The 19,483-nt window shown below is 46.0% G+C and overlaps 1 protein-coding gene across 1 annotated transcript in view; it reads right to left on the bottom strand.

The window, feature by feature from the left end:
• myo10 (myosin X) overlaps nt 1–19,483 on the bottom strand; it is a 116,293-nt gene that overhangs the window by 17,601 nt on the left and 79,209 nt on the right. The window contains 8 exon segments of the mRNA XM_036518817.1: nt 442–562; nt 1,070–1,361; nt 1,363–1,931; nt 2,390–2,429; nt 3,654–3,872; nt 5,197–5,303; nt 7,832–7,946; nt 8,378–8,502. Coding sequence (XP_036374710.1) covers nt 442–562; nt 1,070–1,361; nt 1,363–1,931; nt 2,390–2,429; nt 3,654–3,872; nt 5,197–5,303; nt 7,832–7,946; nt 8,378–8,502 — 1,588 coding nt within the window.

Here is a 19,483-nt window from a genome sequence, read left to right as displayed (position 1 = left end):
GCTTGGTCCCTGAGTTTGCTCGCTTTTCTAATGTACGAACAGGCAGCATTTCTCGCAGGAGCCTGGATCGCAGGCTGCTCCTGTGCTTTGCTTGCAATTCGGGCAAAAATAACCCGGCTTTGGGAGCAGCGTCTGGCAGCCGTGCTCTCGCCAAAGCCTGCTGCTAAAGAGAATTTCGTATGCACTCTCACGCCCCGCCGCCAGCTCTGAAACGCTTCGGCCTCCAAAAACGCTGCGGCCCTTTCTCTGTTAAAGCTTCAGCATGCAAAGAATTAATCATCTTTGCTGAATTAGTGACTAACTTTCAGATGACTGGAAACAAGATATAAAAAAAACAACACAATGAAGAGGTACTGACACATTCGCTGTGACTAATATATTAGGAATCCCCCCCTCAAAATAAGCCTTTGGCCTGGGTCAGTGTTGCCAAGGTGATGTTACCTTTGATGTGCAGGAAGCTGTGGAAGTAGGGCAGGGTGACGCAGCTGTAGACCGAGTCCCGCCGGTAGGACAGCTCGTCGTCAGTGTCAAACCTGTCAAAGTCGTCCTCGCTGTCCTCGAACTGTGGAGAGGCGGCGGAGAAGCGCAGATCAGAGTGGTTGCTGGATTACCAAATCCCTCCCATTTTGCTTTGGGCACAAGCCATACAGTAATTGAAGGCCCAAAAAGAAACCACTGCCCAGTAGTGAATTTGACAGAAATTCAGAAAAAGGCCACAGGCTATAAATGGGAGCCATATGTCTTGCTCTTTTTCCTCTGTAATTTCCCTTCTTAACCTTATTCTTGACCAAAAAAAAAGAGCTGAAGTAAAATGATTTAGTACACTGCAATTCCCTTGTATTGGCAGTGGTGCAAAACTAAGATGGCCAAATTCTCATGTGTATTGAAGTTTTGTGAAAATGCCAAAAGTTGCTCTTAAGAGAGTTAGGCTGCTACTGGAGTTTTCAGAAAACTTCTGAGAGTTTCTTCATCATAATTACTCTTTGGTAGAATTTGGTAGAACAGTAGACCTCAGATACCATGCTGATCCTGTATGATAAAATGAGCAATAAATCAGAGCAGCACTCACTGAGGACTGTGCTCCCTCTGAGCTGAAGCGGTAGGCTCCAGAGCTGTTGTAGGTGCCCACCGAGCAGCGGTAGTCAGGTGACCACTGTCCACTGCGGGGGTTGGAGAGGGCCAGGCTCCCTGCAGAGACAATGGCGCCTTCATCGTAGTCATCTTGGTCGTAGTCCGAGTCCTCGTCAGGCGGGATTAGGTCCACGGCGTCCCCGTCCTGGGCGTCGGGGCCCTGCAGTCGGCAGTAGGCGGAGTCGGCGCTGGAGGAGGCGCTGTGGTAGGCCTGAGGGACGGGCGGGGCCGGGGGGGGGAGGGGGCGGGGCCACGCCGTCGTTGACGTAAGGGTCCTCCTCGGACGAGTCGTCGCTGGTGCGGATGCCGCTGGTGCGCTGGCCGTCCGAGTGGCCGTGCTCGCTGGGGTTGGGTGAGTCCTTGAAGGCCTCGTCGTCGGCCCCGAAGCCCTCGTCCACCTCCTCCTCGTCTTCCCGCCCGCCGCCCGGGCCGCGGGTCGGGCTGAAGCCCGGCTTCTCGGCGGCCGTGCCCAGCGAGCTCTCGATGTGGCGGACGCACTCGTCGATCTCGTCGAAGTTGAGCGACTCCAGGAACTCCTGTGCGGCGCGGCAGGCCTCGTCTTCCAGCCGCCGGAGCTCCTCGTCCCGCAGGCGCTCCAGCCGGAGCAGAGAGGCCTCCGTCAGCGACAGCTCCTGCTGCTCCTTCTGCCGCTGCAGCTCCTGGATCTCCCGCTCCAGCCGCAGGATCTCTTCCACCTGCGTGGTGTCCGGTGGGCGCGGCTCCCGCTCCTCCGCCTCCGTCTCCACCTCTGCCTCCTGTGCGCGGGCGGCCAGCTCCTCCAACCGCCGGGCCTCTTCCTCCTGCACACAGGAACATACCAACTGTCAAGTGGCAATGCACCATGGGATACTTGGGGGTATACTATAGAGATTCAGCCCCTCAAGCACTGAACCTGGACCTGGATTCACCCTAAGACTGGTGGGTAGGCTGATCCTGGATCAGTTATGGAGGCATTGTTTAGTACAACATCTTACATATTTAAAAGAAACTGGTCAGCAAATATGATGTGGGGATAGGATAAGCATGTACATAAGCATACTGCTGCAAATCAGGACACATCATTAACAGCAAATACTCATTCAGTGTAACACCCTTTCCTTACATCTGAACACTCTGCATTGAACATTGCTCAAATACTGCACATATAGTGGCTAGCATTTAAAACCGTGTGGGGTTGTCCATTTAAAACATGGATTACACAAGTGTGCCAACTGCCGTTTGTCCACAGACTAGTAGATGTCTGAATGAAAGCGCTCACCTCGCGAGCGAGACGCTCCACCTCCATCTTCTGCCTCTCCCTGAAAAACAGAAAAGCACAGTCTGGTTAACCTCCCGACACTGGTCTGAAAGGCCTGAAAGACACCGCTGAAGTGGCGCGGTTAAAGGCTGTGATGAGGAGCCAAGCACATGTGACCGGCTGGGCACTGCAAACTCTGCGGTCGACCGTCAGGTCAGACGGCGGTTCCTGCCACACCGTCTCCACCTCCCCCAGCAGGGTAGGGGTAAATTTGAAAATCACAGTCGTGCTCATCGTGGTACCACATTAGTTTCACACTAATTTTCTTCTGAAAATTAAGAACCACATGAAATTGGTCTTCAATGCCTATAAACCTTTAAAACAGACACCATACAACTACATCAAGGGATTTAAGTTCATAGGTATGACAGTTATCAAAGACAAATGAAGGCTACAAAATGTTTTACAGGTTTAATGACTTAAATCTATTCATCTTAATCTATTTGTTTTATAATTTTATACTTATAATTTTTGCATTTCTGTATTTGCAGTAATGAGAAATCCATAATGAAGGTTTATTTAATCCAATTATGCCTATGAAATCTATTCTTGGATACAAACATTATTCAGTTTGATTCAGAAAGCTTGTCCTTTCATTCAAGAATGCCAGTTAATGCAGCTGGAAAACAGCTTACTGTGTACATAAAAATTTGTGTTTAGCAGACATGAATCATTTGTTGAACTTGCTTTGCTTCCAGGTCATGTACTAAACATTTCTTCAACCAGCACAACCTCTGAGGAAGCTCAGTAAAAGGGCAAGGCACATGTGCGCAATGAATCCTGAGACCACAATTCACACTTGCCAGTCTAAACCTAAGAGACCAACACCACTGCCTCCTGAAGGGGGCGCTGGAGAACACTTTCGATGCAGAGCTGATGGAGACCAGGAAACGATCCTTTTGTTTGTCACATGTTAATTAAGTCAGTTATGGCTGTTATGAACAGTTACTTAAAGGTTTTTGCAACTATTTTGTGAACATAGGTAGGTTCTGATTCCCTGGCACTCTTTTAAAGGATGTCACAGCGTGGTATTGGGATTTAGTCATATTCTAGTGACAACAAAAAATTCATCAACATTCAGTGTCTGGATTAGGTCATATACTATGACCGTAGCAGAGACAGCCCTTGCACTGCCACAATGTGAAAAGCTAATGTAAAAGTATGACCCTGGGTTTCATGTACAGGTTAATCATGCGCGATGACACAGTGAGGAATGACACCACACCTCTCTTCCTCCTCCGCCCTCATGCGCCGCTCTTCCTCCTCCCTCCTCCTCCTCTCCTCCAGCAGCTGGCAGTACGCCCGGCGGGCCAGCCGGCCCCTCAGAAGCTTCTGGAAGGTGAGTGCCGCCCAGCGCAGATGCAGGAACCTCCGCCTCCAGTAGAAAGCCCGATAGTTCTTCTGGATGACCACAATGCACTGCAGCAGCCTCCTGTACTGCTTCCTGTTGGGGGGAGCAAGGACAGGGCATTAAAAAATCATCTTAAGGGAGAAAAAAGAAACCACTCAACCAAATAGGGCTGAACAGCAGTGCAGTACCTTGTAGGATTGGTAGAACTGACAAACTCAAATTCAGGATAACCAGGACATGTAATACAGTCTGCTTCCATCCTTTTTATAGCTTTACTTAACAGACAGGTTGACATTCATCAAACCGTTAGTGGGAAGAGAAAGTATGAAATACAGTGAAGCAGTTTTAATATAGATTTCGGTTTTAACAAGTTTAACGTCAATTACGTTAACGTCAATTACGAAATAACGTTTTGATGTCAATCAATAAACGGCTCCATTGTTAATACACTTTTATTTCAGTAATTATCTTTACTGGTAATAGCTGAAATGATTGTTGTTCCGACCACTGACGAAGCTCACAAGGCAAGCCAGACAAGCCAGACATAACAAGCACTCCTGCATTCACTCCTCTTCACTCTGTCTCTCTCTCTCTCTCTCTCTCTCTCTCTCTCTCCTCTTTGTTTCCCCGACCTGTTCAACAGTCCACAATCACACAGCCCACTTTATTAAATCAGAATCACGTCACAGCCTATGCCCACATGAGAAAGCTCTCTCCCTCTCCGCGCTCAGAGAATAGAGGCAGCCAGTTTGGGCCGACAGCTCCAATTTGAAACAATGCGATGATTTCAAACAGGGCTCTGAATGGCCACCACTTCACAGGATTTGCTCCATCTATCGGTAATTCACAAATACTATTGTCTCTCGGGGTCATTACTTCAACGGCCCACAAAGCATTCCAGTAACATTTTCTCTCACAAGCCAAAAGCACTCTGTAACCCAAGGCTTTCTCTTTCAAATTGCCCCAGAACAAAAACACCCTTCAACAAAGCCTTACTATATAAGACAGCCCTTCCCTTTATGGCGCGAGTGCTATGATTTGGACTGGGTAAGGTCTTATTCTGGGTCTGACTGATGTGAACGCTGGTAATTTAAAAAAAGGGGTTTTCAGGGTCTCGTTGAACTGAGCTTACTGTCAAATGCTACAATGAGGTGTTCAGAGGAAGTCAGTGACACATGCCACAGTGGGTCAAATGCAAGCACTAAGTAGAGGAACTGCTCAACAGAAGCAAGGCTAAGTGGGATGCAACCAGCAGGGGGCGCCGCCTAATAAGCGCTACATTTTAAGCTATGGTGAAAGGGGAATCGGAAGGCCACGAGAGCCTCGCGGAGCAAGACATTGGCCACCCAAACCAAGGCTGGCTACAAAGCCTCTGGTGACACCTTGTCTGACTCACGGCATAGAAGGAGGAGCTTACCGTGCCACGTAGCCCATGACGTGCGCCTGAATGACCATGGCGGCGCGGAGGACCTCCACCTCCCTCTGCTTCTCCAGCTTGTGCTCCAGAGACTCCCGCAGGAACACCTGAGAGAGAGAGAGGGAGAGAGAGAGAGCGATCAGAGACCAGGTGGGCTGTGTGCACTACACCTACTCTACAAGCCACTACACCTACTCTACAAGCCTCATTACTGCCACATGGGACTTCTGACATCACGAAGACATGATTAAAAACCAGGCGCTTAAACATCACTATGAAGGCAGGTGCATAGGTCTGGAAAAAATGGGTAAGAACTTCCCTCGCTGTCCCTTAAACTCACAATTCCATTAAACCATACATATTAAAACAGACATTCTTAATGTTTCATAATCAGTCTAATTCACTAATAGTGCAAGATGCAGAGAAGTATACAAGTAAATTGGTTGAATAATAGGATTTCTAACCTTATGTTTTAATGGACAGTGTACAGGTTTCTTTCTCCAAATCCTAAGACCTTCAGCCATTGCAACATCCTGTACCAAGCTAACTGAGCAGACAGCACTTCTGCAAGCATTTAAATCATAAAATCAAAATGTACAAAAAAAAAAACAGGCTGTCAGAAGGTAACACCTCACAAACTAAGGCCACTGGGTGGATTTATAGACTTTGAAAGGGCCTTCCCTTTATTACAAAGAGACTTCTCTGTGACAAAACAACCACGGAGAAACTAATGAGCTTCTCTTTCTTTTCGCTACCAGGCATGCCACCGAAATACCCGGGGGATTTGCTGTAGCATGGCATTTAAAAGGCCGCTTTCTCAATTAACTCAGTCCAGGCATTGTGGGGGTCCTCCCCTCAGCTCATTTCGCTGGAACCCAGCTGTTTGTCATTGATAGCGACGCTGGATCTCGGCGTTGGCCGGGGTTAATCCGATTTGGAGCTGTGCGCGGCAAGACGGAAGACTATTTCTGATCAGGGAGTAAATGATAAATGTCACAGTGTCTCGGGGGGTGCTCAAAAGCCAATCTCACTTCCCCCTGTCTGAATCCAGTGGACGACAACCGATGGTTATTACAGGTAGGCAAAACATCAGTCTCCCTCTGGTCAAGGATAACACTGCTTGTGTAATCGTGCTATTCTGTTATAGTCAAAGTAGACCCATATATTTCACACAAAACCGAGAGCATAAAACCTATAAAACTATGAATATATTGTCTCTGTTTTTTCAAGCAGAAATGACATCCTTTGAACTGTAGATGCATACTCTATCAATATGACAACCCACACTTATGAAAAAACAATGAATGACAAAACAGCTGCAATGTTACATGTTATGAATGTCACAAAAATAAAATACTGTGGTAAAAATTCCAAACCACACTTTTTATATAAACAAAACTGCCTAAGAATGTGAAGACTATGAGGAAATCATTTTGGCAAACTTTTCTTTTTTTAGTTTCATTCGGTGTGGCTGGTGGTCGCTGAAATTAAGTAAAAATAATCAATGACAAAAAATGACTTTTGCTAAAATTTGTAACTCATGGCTACCAGCAAGGTCAAAGATTGTTGAAGTAAGTCAGGGCCTGAGTTGAACGCACTAAATAACCAGCTCATAGTTTACATTTAATGCCTTCCACAAAACACAAACATGTACCCATCTCTGTAAACCCAATGCCCTCTATAGTGCTGATCTCCCAGAGTGGGCTTCATTGTTCTCCACCTTCCAAGATGCCCCAAGAGCTTTTTAATGTCACCTCATAACTTCTTTCAAATTACGTTCACCCCATAAAACCACACAGACAACGGCCTGCAACACGCGCTCCATTGAAAATAATCTGAGCAAATGTCCAGATAAATCTTTCTCTAGGAGGGTGCGGGACGCGGGAGTCATGCGTTACCCTCCGGCGGTCTGAAAGGAGCGCGATTGATTTAATCCGCGGGTCTCCCTCCCGAGCTGCTGTCACCTCCAGCTGGGCCGCGCTGGGTTGCCAGGGCGACATCTGTCAATTCTCATTGGAAATTACTGAGACGTGACCCCTTTTCCGTAACCCCAGGTTTCTTTTTTTTTTACACTTGTTAAAATAAAGAAGACACACAAAGGTGTTGGGGGGAGGCAGGATCACACCCGATACAATCACAGTGACATCACACTGGCTGTTACAGCACAAACGCCATTGTGCTGGGGCTAATATTATTTGTGGCTGAAACAGATTGCAGACAGAGACCGCCTCAGGCAATGAGACCGTAACTAACACTGGTGTCCACAAATAATTGTGCCCCCCCTGAGAAATACAAAATCTTCCTAATTCACTCGCATTACAATGATTAGGCTGATATGCCAAATTAAGGCTGGCAGGCAACAAAGTGGTCATAAACGCAGTAATGACAGTGAGTAATGGAATCCCATTTGTGTAGCTGTCGCTGGGAGAAAGTTCACTGGGTGGATATTTGATTCTGTGCATTTGTGAGCAAAAAAAAAAAAAATTTAAAAGCACATGCAGGGAAGTCTTTGGTGCTGTGCACAGCTGTCCCCATGGCAACATCCCCACAGGTGATGTTCTCGTATAGTAGCTACGTTGCCACAACGTTGCAGTAATGTAACTGTGGCGTTATGGGTTAGTTTCTCCTCCCTCACCTTGGTCTTCCCCAGCTGCCACTCGGCGCTGCTGCTGTCGTAGAGGCTGAGCAGCCCGGTACACTTCCCCCTGGGGTCGTCCGGCAGGGACAGGTCCCGCATCAGAACCTTGTACCTGGGGGGAGAGGGTTTGGGGAGGACAGGATGAAGGCCGATGCTCCCAGCGGAAAGCACGCCGACTCTCACACCCCCGCGGTGGTGGCATAAGGCTCGACATATGTTGAAATGAGAGCATTAGCATTTGTGCACTGAGCTAAATCAGTAGCATAGATATAGTATCAGTAGATTTCGCATCCCCATTGAAAACATCACTCTGCAAATGGTCTTCTAAAGCTATACCAAAAGCCAATCTGGTTATGTTATAGAACATGTCGCAAAATATAGCACTTCCTCTCATTCTAGAGGGTCAGTGAACTACTGCTCTGTCTCTGTATGCTCATTAAGGACAATCTGTTGGATGGGCCAGTTAATGCAAATCAAATGTAATGCTGAAACAATGTAGGCATCCTATCTATGTGCCTTTTCACCCCTGGGTGCCGGACTCACCTGGCACAGAAATCCTGGAAGGGCCTCCTGACGGGGAAACCGGCCCGGCGGATCCGCACCGTCTCCAGCATGCCGGAATACCTGAGCTGGTTCAGAACCACCGTCTGGTCAAAGTGATCAGGCATCTGGAAGGGGGGAAAGGGGCAACAATCTCAAGCCATGAAGAGAGACGAATCACTCCCAGCACAGAGCAACAATCACTTCCACCATTACAGCATCTGCTTACTGGAGTTTTCAGGCAAAAGCATCATTACCATTCACTGATCTAGACACATACTGGTGCACACAGACAATATGTACTCATAGAGAGCATATTAAGATAGAATTTTTAGTTTACATCAGAAAGACATACTGTAAAATGGAAGCACTTTGTTTAAATATTACATAGTCATGGATCCACCTGCCTTAGTTCTAAACTAGGGGCCTCCTCTGTTCAATCAAACACTCATTGACCACATTAATTTTAAGTAACATATTAAATGCACTGATAATGCTGGGAAAGAAATGTGAAAAAGGAAATGAACAGCTGAATTAAAGTTGATTAAAGATTCTGCCTTTTAGGAGAGGATTTCCTCCGCAACAGGGTAATGAAAAACTGTTTTAAAACAGAAGGCATCTAACATTCACCTACAGAACAGAAAACGTCAAACACGGACTCAAGTTAACAATGTTTTGACGTCAATGTGCCCCTCCTTTGAAAGTGGCATCCAGACAGTTCGGGCCAAAAATTTTAAACACTCCAGAAATTTCTGCCATTGGAGATTTCATCCCATTCTCTAGGGGTATAAAGACATTCCTCTGTATCACGGCAGGGGAAATTAAAGCACGCAACAAAGACAAAGGCAAAATGAGACCAGCAGAACCACTCGAGAGCCGCTTTCAAAAGACCCCATTCTTTTCCCCTTTCACTGGGGGTGACCCCCACTCCTGAACTTGGTGGGCGTCCTTCAAGGGCCGAGCCCCGCTTTTCTCTCCCCCCCGGTTAATTTCTCCCCGTTTTAAAGGTCACTTCTCCCTGAGTCCCTTCCACATGTTGCCCTGCGGAGATAAAGTCAACATATGCACAGATGACGGGGACACTCCTCAAAGGGGGCCTTCAAAGCAGAGCAGAGCAGTGAGGAAATTTCCATAATTGTCATTTGCATTACGGCCGACACCGACCCGCACCACCCCCTACCCCCCCACCCTACCCCTTCCCCTCCACAAAGCAACATGTCACAGAGCAGCCTTTTTGAAAAGGTTGTAAGCCTCTCTGCTTCTTTTATTCATATTTTGACTCAGTTATCTGATCGTTCTGGAAAACGACAAAAGGAATTTGGGGGGGCATATGAAAGAAGGAGGAAAGGGGGACTTTTGTCTGGGGGGGGGGGGGGGGACTTCACCCCCCAACAGAAAGTCATCTCCTGCTGTCTTTCCCTGTCTCCTGCATCCTCACTTTCAAAGCCAGGGTGCACGTTCTGAACCAACCTACTAGGAGGAGAGTTTTCTTGTCCTCTCCTCTCTCCTCACCCACAAAGGGTTTTATTATCCCCAGAAAGTGAATTTGGATGATTGTCGTCATTTCCACACTATGAAAAACTCCTCCTTCTTGCCCGGTTGAATCAGAGCTCTCTTCAAGTGCAGACAATGTCCTTGTCTTTTTACCAAGCAGCTGCGACAATTACGGCACTCTGACATTTTAACTTGTTTGGCATGAATAGCTGTTATTCTCCCCCCAAATCTTTCAGAAATTAATGACTGAAATCTGCAGGTATAAATCCAGCAAACCCTCATTCATTGTGAACATGCATAATTCATAAACGTGTTAACGTGTTTTTTTTTTCACTGCAGTGAGAGCTAACCTTGATGCGCACTGCTTTTAAAAGTTTCTGCTGACTACACTCAGACAGGAAAGTGGAGTGCACTCTTCCCTCTGATGGTGTCTCACTCATTCCACTGCACAAAACACTAAGAGATAATAAAAAAAAAAAACTCTACAGGTAAATCGAACCATCAAATCAGATCTTGCAGTACTACCCCAAGAAGGTCCACTTCTTGGACCAACCAAACTGAACATTCACACAATAGCTTGTCCAGAGCCCTAATAAACTGAGACGGCACTTCTTAAAATACATCCATGCAAGCAAAACCGTACGTCAGTTGCAATCGCCACAACGCACAAAAAAAGTTTTGCACCTGCAAACCCACACCCCGTGTCTTGCAGTGCAACCAAGTTCCATAAAGCACTTAGCCTTGTTGTGAGCTCTTCCTGGGGGGACCGTAAAAACGCTACCCAGCAGCGCTGGCTCATCCTACCGTGAGGGGAGTGCCGTGTCGCGGTCCCTCCTTGCTGTTAGTGTCTGGGGGGGTCCATGTGCAGCCAGTGAGAGAGAGAGCAGCGCTGAGCGCCTGTGTCCAGCCAGAGCCACACTGACTGAACAATGCCCCCGGCCTGCCCGCTTTATGCGCGAGCCGTTGCCATGGCGCCGCGTCCCCATGCTGGGGCTAATTTGTGCAGGCCACTTGTAGGCCTGTCAGGGAGAAGGGGTGGGGGGGGCTGACTGGCCCCACATGCAGGCAGAGAGGTGAACTGCAGAATGGGAGAACCCGCAGCTGTTTTTATTTAAAACTCAGATTCCAAGGAGAGGAGCTCCAAGAGGAGTCAGAGGCTTGTGTTCCGTGTGACTCAGTTTTAAATGTACAAGAATGTAAGACACAAGACCTGATGACATAGACCTGTACACAGTGACTATGGAAAGCACAATCCATAAAAAGGAACTGTGTGTTCACTATTAATTATGTGTTAAATGAAAATAAATTTCTTTTGTACGTATTGGTCCAATAAAAAGTAATCAAGTGCTATGTAACACTATTATGGATGACTGCAGTAGCTGACTTATTTTTTTCATTGGCCACTGATGTCTGTAACAGCTACAGCACTATGTGGGGCTAAAGTGGATTCTGTGAACTAGTTAAATTTCAGTATAATGCATTTGTCAAAACAGAATGATTTTGATCATTCGTGCAGCACTGGTGGGGGCAGAGATTTAGAGAGTTCACCTGATTACACTGGAAAAAATGAATGAGAGTACCACTATTTCCTAGCACTGAAATGTTTGCTTCACAGACTCATGATACAAAAAATGAATGTACTGATTCAGCAGTGTGCTTGCATAAACAGAGCCTACCAAATATTCAACTTTAAACACCAATCGTTTTCTTTGTCGGTTCCTTGAACCAGCCTGCCAACAGCAATGTCGTGACAGCGGCAAAGGCATTCTTACAATCCTAGTTCTTATTCATATCGATTTGGTTACGCAAAAAGTCATAACACTGCCCGGAGGAATCAGGCGTTCAGTTGCACGGAAGCACTGAGGTCGTCATAGCTCGCCGTGTCCGTTAAAATTGAGAGGATCTGAACCCTCCTCTGCCCCCGGCGCATTGATTAGTGCGGGGTGAGAGGGTGTCACCGCGACCATGGGCTTGTGCCGCTGCAGGACGCCGTCGATAAGAATACCTAGGGGCGGGTCTGCACTTAAAAGAGGCGCTGTCTGGTCTGGCTGACGTCAAATATGATCACTTCATCCAGGATGAATCACATTATATAAACTCATATAACAGACTTATAACTGCTAACTCTAACACACGCAATAGGCAAGTCAGCTATGAATCAAACCCCTCTTTTTCCGTCTAAGAATACAAAATGTACTAAATTTCACATTTCAGTCCATCAGACAACAAGCCTTTGTATATAATTCAGTCTTGAAAACCAGACCTTTATTTTGAAGATTCTTTCATTCCTGTTACTGTATATTAGCAACTGTGACATAATGAGTATGTGAATGAGACAATGAACCAGAATGTACACTTTCAGCAAGTGTTTCCTGCAGAGCATCCGCTTTGTGATCAAATTTAAGTCAGCCCTTATTGATGAGAGAAACCAGAGCCAGAATCTTTAAGTATTGAGGACTTCCAAGTTCCAGCTGATTGTGTTGGAAAATGAGGCCAGAGTGGATTGTAAAACTTTGCTCATCTTTGCTCATCCACCATTGCACATGGTAAGATGCTCTCTCGATGCTAGACTCATTTCAGTCAAACGAGGGTAGGAACAGAAGTCAATGAGACAGCGCAAGGCAAATAAGGCTTATGGGGACATGGTGTGGGCGGTCAATTCAAACAGACCCACCGGCTGTCCCGTCAACAGAGGCTAGCCAACCAGGGCAGGAGCCAACACAGATGGAGACCACATAACGCTGGACCTGTCAATATATTGACAGGGAAAAGGGCAGACTCTTCCCCAAGGCAAACCCAAAAAAACTGGCAGGGAGGTGAGTGAGGCGGCAGCTGGCTGCCAGGGGTTCTGCCCTATGATGAACGCTATGTGTTGCACCACATGGATCTGAGGACCAGGGCAGGGCATATGACCAAAGGGTTGCTGGTTCAATTCCCCACTGGGGCACTGCTGTGGTACCCTTGGGCAAGATATTAACCCAGAATTGCCTCAATAAATATCCAGCTGTATAAATAGCATGTAAATTGCCCTGACTAAGAGAGTCTACGAGATAATGTAATCTAATGGTTAAACTCATGCTTAAATATTATTGACAGGCAACACAACAACCACTCGTACAAGTACCTGGTAAGTACTGCACATCTAGAAGAGTTAGAGTTCGCAAACACCACTTTTTTGTTGTTTGTTGGATTAAAAGGGTTCATTTACACACAGATTTCCATCCAGGTGGTAGTATTTTCATGTCATTTGGTAGACATAATGAGAGTGTATAAGACAGAAGTAGGGAAGTATAGCTATTTTTATGCTGACGAGATGTGTCTTTGACTCCTATTGCTTCTATTGGTGAATCTGTCTGTAGGATACAATCTGGGTCAATGGAGATGCCTTGTTCTTGGAAATGCCCCCCCCAACACACACACACACTCCCCATCACTCCCACACACTCCATCCTCAGGGTGACACACCTCCTCTCCAAAGTTCAAAAGAGCACATAACATGTCCCCCCCCACACAATTTACAGCCATTGAGCACAATCACCTCCCCCTAATTAGGAATCAATCAGCGTTCCCAGCTCGTACCGCCGCCCTCCATAAAAACTGCGTTCGACAGCCCTTACGGCCCAGCTGTCGTCCCCACGGAGACAGCCTGTTAGCCCCCATTCGGATCTGTTGGGGGGGGGGGGGGGCGTGTAAATCAGTGGCACGCGTCTCAAACACAGCCTGAACAAAGCAGGGCAGTTAAATAGCCACCACCTGCAGCACGGTCTGCCACAAGCCTCCTCACACTCGCACACTCGCGCACACACATGCACGCTCAGCACTGTCACTGGTTAGAGACAAAGGGACCCATCCTTGCCTTCGTATGGTCAGCTTCGCCCTGCCTTTATTTCCTTTGTCCTCTACCGTGTCTGACTTTGTGCGGATGGCAGATAGAGAAGCAAACAAAGCCAGTACGCGACTGGATGTCTTCGATATTCCCTTTGTCCCCCCAATGCAATCTGCCCCCATTTTCTTGCTCTTTTAGCGCGAAGTTGCACGGCCTTTGATTTCAGCAGCGGGTGCAGCTCGCTGTTTATTTCCTTCAGGAGACGGTCTCTTTTTAGCATGCCCGGCTCACTTCAAAGACACGTCGAATCCTTGAGAAAATAAGGAAACGAGAGCACTGCCGCCGGCCTCGGCTTTTCTTCGTTTCGCTGGGATTTTAATCAGATGGAAACCTGAAGCCTTGATAATACACACAAGATGACAAGAGTACATCATGGGGGAACAGAAATGCCTGAACCAAAGGCAGAGGGACCAATAATCACACGTTCACAGCTCCCACAGACAGCCTGAAGAACAACTCCTCATGCTGTAACAATCGGGCTGTCCCTGCAACGTGTTAAAGACCAAAAGTCCCGTCAACCATAATGAAAGTCTTATATAACAGCACTTGGATGCTCCACATCTACCGGCCTTCATAAAAAAATAAACATGCTCAAATATGCGTGCAAACATTAAAAGAATGTATGTATGAACATATGTCAAAATGTGTCTGATCTTTTAAATATGTATGTCAAATAATACTTATATGGAGCTATATGTAATTATACACAACAATTCTGCAATGTATATTAAAATCATACAATTACATATACTAATATGGCAATAATATATGTTGGTTAGTCTATGACAACACAATACATGACTTATGACTTTGTACTGATATTAATCTATTGATATTGATTTTCACAGTAGCACAGTATAACCTGCATAACCACCATTGTGTTGGTAGTGAAATCTACATTAATTTGAACAGTATTTATATATTTATCTGTTCTTGTGTTTCAGAATTCAAATACAGCGCATAGCTTTACAGACTTATTGGCAAATTATGACTCAAAAATACTCTCGCTTATACTAACTCATCTAAAGAGAATGAAACAAATTCTCTTTACTCAAACCATGTACATCCCCTACACATATCAATATTACAGTGAAAAATGTGCTTTTGTAATTTGGACACATGAGAACCTGATGTTGTAGAACCCCTTATTAAATCAAAGGAGTTTCTATCTTGATTCCCATCCACTATGGCCCCTAAGATTGCATATTTTTGACCTTTGCTTTCAACTGGATGGCCATTTCAAACATTTATCTGTATACCTTATACCTATACTTCAAAACTATGAATGCAGAAAAAAAAAAACATGAGCAGCAAGACTTATACTCATGTTTTCTGGATCCTGATTGGATCTCCTCAGCATGGTCATCCTGACACCCTGTTGAGATCAGAGCACAGAAAGTGACCGGCACAAGATGGCGCATCATTGTTTCCAATAATCTCCATGACAACTGACTGGACCTGCAAAAAGCATGCTGGGGTTCCTTTAGTGACTACGAAACCCCCCCCCCCTTATCCCCTCAACCCCCAAGACCATCCACACTTATACTGTAGGACTGGGCATGTATACACACACACACACACACACACACACACACACTTCATTTAAGTATAGTCCCTAACAGCATTTTTACACAAGTGCAATCAGAAAAAAAAGAAATATTCAAAAGACAGCCCAATATGAGAGGAAACCTGCTGAACCGTCAGGGGAAGATATTACAACAGAAAGCAGGAGGCATGGAAAGCTCGGCTGCCAGCACAATCTCTTGTGCACACAAATTACTACTTCCGCCGTTCATGTTTTTTTTCCTTTGCTGTGGTGGTAATTTTGCAGGGTGGGGGCTAGCTTTTGGACAACGCCATGGGAATCCAGCCATGCTTTCATCACAGCCAATATTTGATATGTGTAAATTAGCCCAGCCCAGAATGTTTCCCTCTTCAGTGGCTTGTTGCTAGGTAACCAGAGGTCAGACATCATCCAAAGGCCGGACTATTCCCATTCTTGGCTGAAATTGCCGGGAGCGCAAAGGGGAGGGGTAGTGTTTGGGTTTATTATTGGGTTAATTCGGCTGGTGGGGAGGCTGGGTTCCTTCCTCCACGGTGGAGTTGAGAATCCACGGGTCTGATAATTAAACTATTGCTATTGACATTGGGAGATGTCCGCTTGGGGGTTTGCTAAATCTACTGACCTCGCAGCAACAGCCCTGCACCTCTCACATGTCCAAAAATCCCAGCCCATACACAGTTGTAAAAGAAGTATAAATGACAAGGGATATTTTTTAGCTTTTAAATATGTGTAAAAGATATGTCCTATGTTAGATATGTATCAATGTTTGCTACTGATTTATGTAACTGCATGCATAGAAAGTGAAATACGCATAAAATCAAAAAAAGTCTGGAAACCAAGGAAGAATATGTAACAAGCTTCAGCAATTTTGTGCACCTAGAAAAAGACTGTAGACATCCAGAGTCACCAAAATGAAATCCCCCCAACAACTGCTTGTTTTGGAGCGCGCTCTCATTCTCTCTGATGATTTGCTGTTCCCAACCCCGGCAGAAAGGCATAACTAGGACAATGCTCAGGTCATCAGAATGCTGTTCTTTTTTTCACCCAATTTAAATTTATGTTTGATTTACTGTTGCAGTCAGATGTCAACAATAATTCAAGCATCATTGTAAATTGTCCAAAAAACTGACATTTTTAAAAAGTTAAACTGTTCACTGCTCATGGTGCAACAGTTGCTTAAATGACGTAATGGCATGCCTTTCAACTTCCCCAGATGTTCTTATCTGGTCTTAAGATGATAGCAACACTGAAGAGCTCTGGTTATGTAAAATATAGAGTCTGAGTCCAGGCCATGGCTCATAATATGATACCTCACCATGATGTTGCAAGGAGAGCCAACGGACACCACATAAGAGCTACTCTGCAGTTATGACTGGGGATTGAAACTGTCACCACTGTCTGTCCGTTCCTACAGGGGCCCCAGCTTATATTGAGAAAGCATGAGCTTAGTCTCCTTTGTATTTAACTCTCCAAACATTCCACAGCTATGAAAAATGAGGATGCAAAACAATCCACCTCCCATAGACTGAACTTGAATTACAACTGAAGAGCAACCCAACATTTCTTGCGCGTGTTACAGATAATTTGCAATGACGCAAAGCATTACTCTTCTTTCCCGCATGCTGTAGGCCATTGTCAACACTTAAGGAGGATAAATAACCAGGTGAAACTGGATAGTCCTGAATGCCTGCTCTGGCCTCTCCTGTCCCCTCTGTCACCGGGCTGCCAGGCGCAGGTCCGAACACGCAAACCCCCCCCTCGGAGAGGAAGAGGTGCGGTGCGCGCCGGGAAGGGCCGCGGTCTCCCACACTCTCCGGGCGTGGAGCGTTCCCTCAACCGCAGCCAACTTAAAGCAACTCCCCAGCTTTCTGTTTCCTCTGAAACAAAGCCCCGCCACCAAGCCCAGCTTTAAAGCGGGGCCAGTGCGCTCCAAACGGGCCGTGTTTTGAATACAGAGCCCGCCGGGTCCACACAGGTCACCGCCGCCGCTGAGCCAAACTTTAAAAGTCGCAGCTGAAATCTCTCTGTGAAACGCTGTTGCTTCTCTTTAAAGTAACTTGAGGAAAAGGGACTGGGCAAAACCCTAAAACAAATCTCTACAAAACAGATTTTTGATATTGACAAAAAATGTTCTGCATGATTTGTATTTCACAGTGCAGCTTTATAAACTACTGTACCAGCAAAAAAGTCACAAAGGCAGGCAGGCACTTGAAAGAGTACAGTCAAAGTAAGAAGAGCAACAGACCCCTGTGTGTAATACTGCAGAGAAGTGACTGATTCCCGTTAGGTTGAAAGATGAAGCCCACAGTTTCAAAAGTGAAAACAGAACCTGAACAAATACATCATGCAAACCTAAACGCGTAGTACGACACAAAGGTCCACTACTGATGTGCGCATATGAAAAACGGCCTTTACCCTCTTGTGATAGTTCAGGCTATAAAATAGAGAGGTCCTACCTGCTTCTTCCAGAGCTGGCCTGTGTTTCCAGTTTGAGCGCGTGCAGTGTGTCTAAGCTCTTCTCTCTTGTCTGCCTATCTCATGTTTCAAGTCATCAGTGTGATCTCACACTGGCTCCACCGGTCTAATTCATACCAGCTCCTGCTCAAGAGTAGTCATGCTTGGAGACGCCTGGCTCGTTCAGATCCAGGGGGAGTGGAAGCACATGTGTGTGTGTGTGCGCGTATGTGCATGTATGCATGTGTGTGTGACAGTGTGTGTGTATGTGTGTGCATGTGTGTGTCTGTACGTGTCCCTGCACATGCATGTGAATGTACGTGTGTGTGTGTGTGTGTGTGTATCCATGGGACATATCCTGCTTGTTTGTCCTGAGGGGTAATGATTGCAAGTGTAAGTGCAATATAATGGAATAACTGGAAAGACTCAGAAAAACACTCCAGTATGTAAATGCTTTAACCAAAAGTCGTTCCTGGCTGAAGTCTACATCAACCATTATTTCTCTGCATTAATATTTTGATTAGGGGATTCAGACTTTGTCAGACCTTGTTATAAAGAGGCAGAGCCCTGGGTCAAAAGGGTAGGTGGGAAAAAAGGCTTGCATTTCAAATGCAGCGCTGTGGGATTGTGGGTAAAGCCCCTCCTGTCAGAGGATGTTAGCTGATGTGAGGCCCTCACTCCGCGGAACCTTCTTGGAGAGAGTCCAGGCGCTTGAACTGCAGTGTTTTGGTCCATCTGGTTTTACATGTGTATCTGATTTGTGTCTCACAACTGCAGTAAATAAGAGTCCAACGTTCCACATGCTTACAAAGCAGTGCCATTGCCAGTCTGACTGAACAGTGAGCCGTCTGTTTCATTCGACTGGCCTGAACGGTGTAAAACAGACACACAGAATAACAGAGGAAATTCTCATGTCGCGGTAACACAGGTCTCCAAACTAATAGCCATTGGATCACGCTAGCAATAGATTATGACATTTCAATAAAGTTTTTGCCATGTTGCAGCTATTGTCTGTGTCTATAATACTTTGAAAATCCCATTTTAAATTCACTGTTTGGCCACACAAACTCCAAGCCCCTGCAATTTAGAAACCATTAGAGTGAAACGTTGCTTGAGGATGCCAGCTCAGCAAAGGTTATTACTGGGAGCGTGTGTGCAGGCAGAATCTGAGGAAAGAAGGGGAGGTGCCGTTTAGACAGCTAGCAATCCGGGCCCAGACTGTGTTGTCTGAGCGCCATGTCAGAATCATTTCAAACATGTAAATTACAGGGTCCCGTGCAGACTTCAGTGCGCCTCTGCTCTTGCTAAGTCTTCCAGATAATAGATTTCAGATCACACTGACAGCACCGTCACCTGCCACTGTACAAACAAGGTGGGATTCAATGCATGGAGGGGCATGACATGCGACCTTCTCCAGACTGAGACGTGAAGCGTAAGTCTGTTTTCTGTATATTTTTAAGGAGCACTTCTAGAAAAAAAGAAAACTTAAATGTGTCTGAGCTCTTCCTCTTCAGTGCAGGATGAAATAAACACACAAAACTGATTAAAGGACACAAATATGTTACAGTGTTCCATAACTGCATGTCATACAAGCTGCTCCATTTGGAGTGATAATACTTCACAGCGCCCTCTATTGATCTGAAGTGGAACTGTCCAAAACTACAGATTAATATTGACACACAATCGAGGCAAAATACACTATCAGACTATC

This window comes from Megalops cyprinoides, chromosome 24 (assembly GCF_013368585.1).
Source record: "Megalops cyprinoides isolate fMegCyp1 chromosome 24, fMegCyp1.pri, whole genome shotgun sequence".
NCBI lineage: Eukaryota > Metazoa > Chordata > Actinopteri > Elopiformes > Megalopidae > Megalops > Megalops cyprinoides.
The sequence above is the reverse complement of the archived record's forward strand: the minus strand, read 5'-3'. Positions and strand labels throughout refer to the sequence as shown.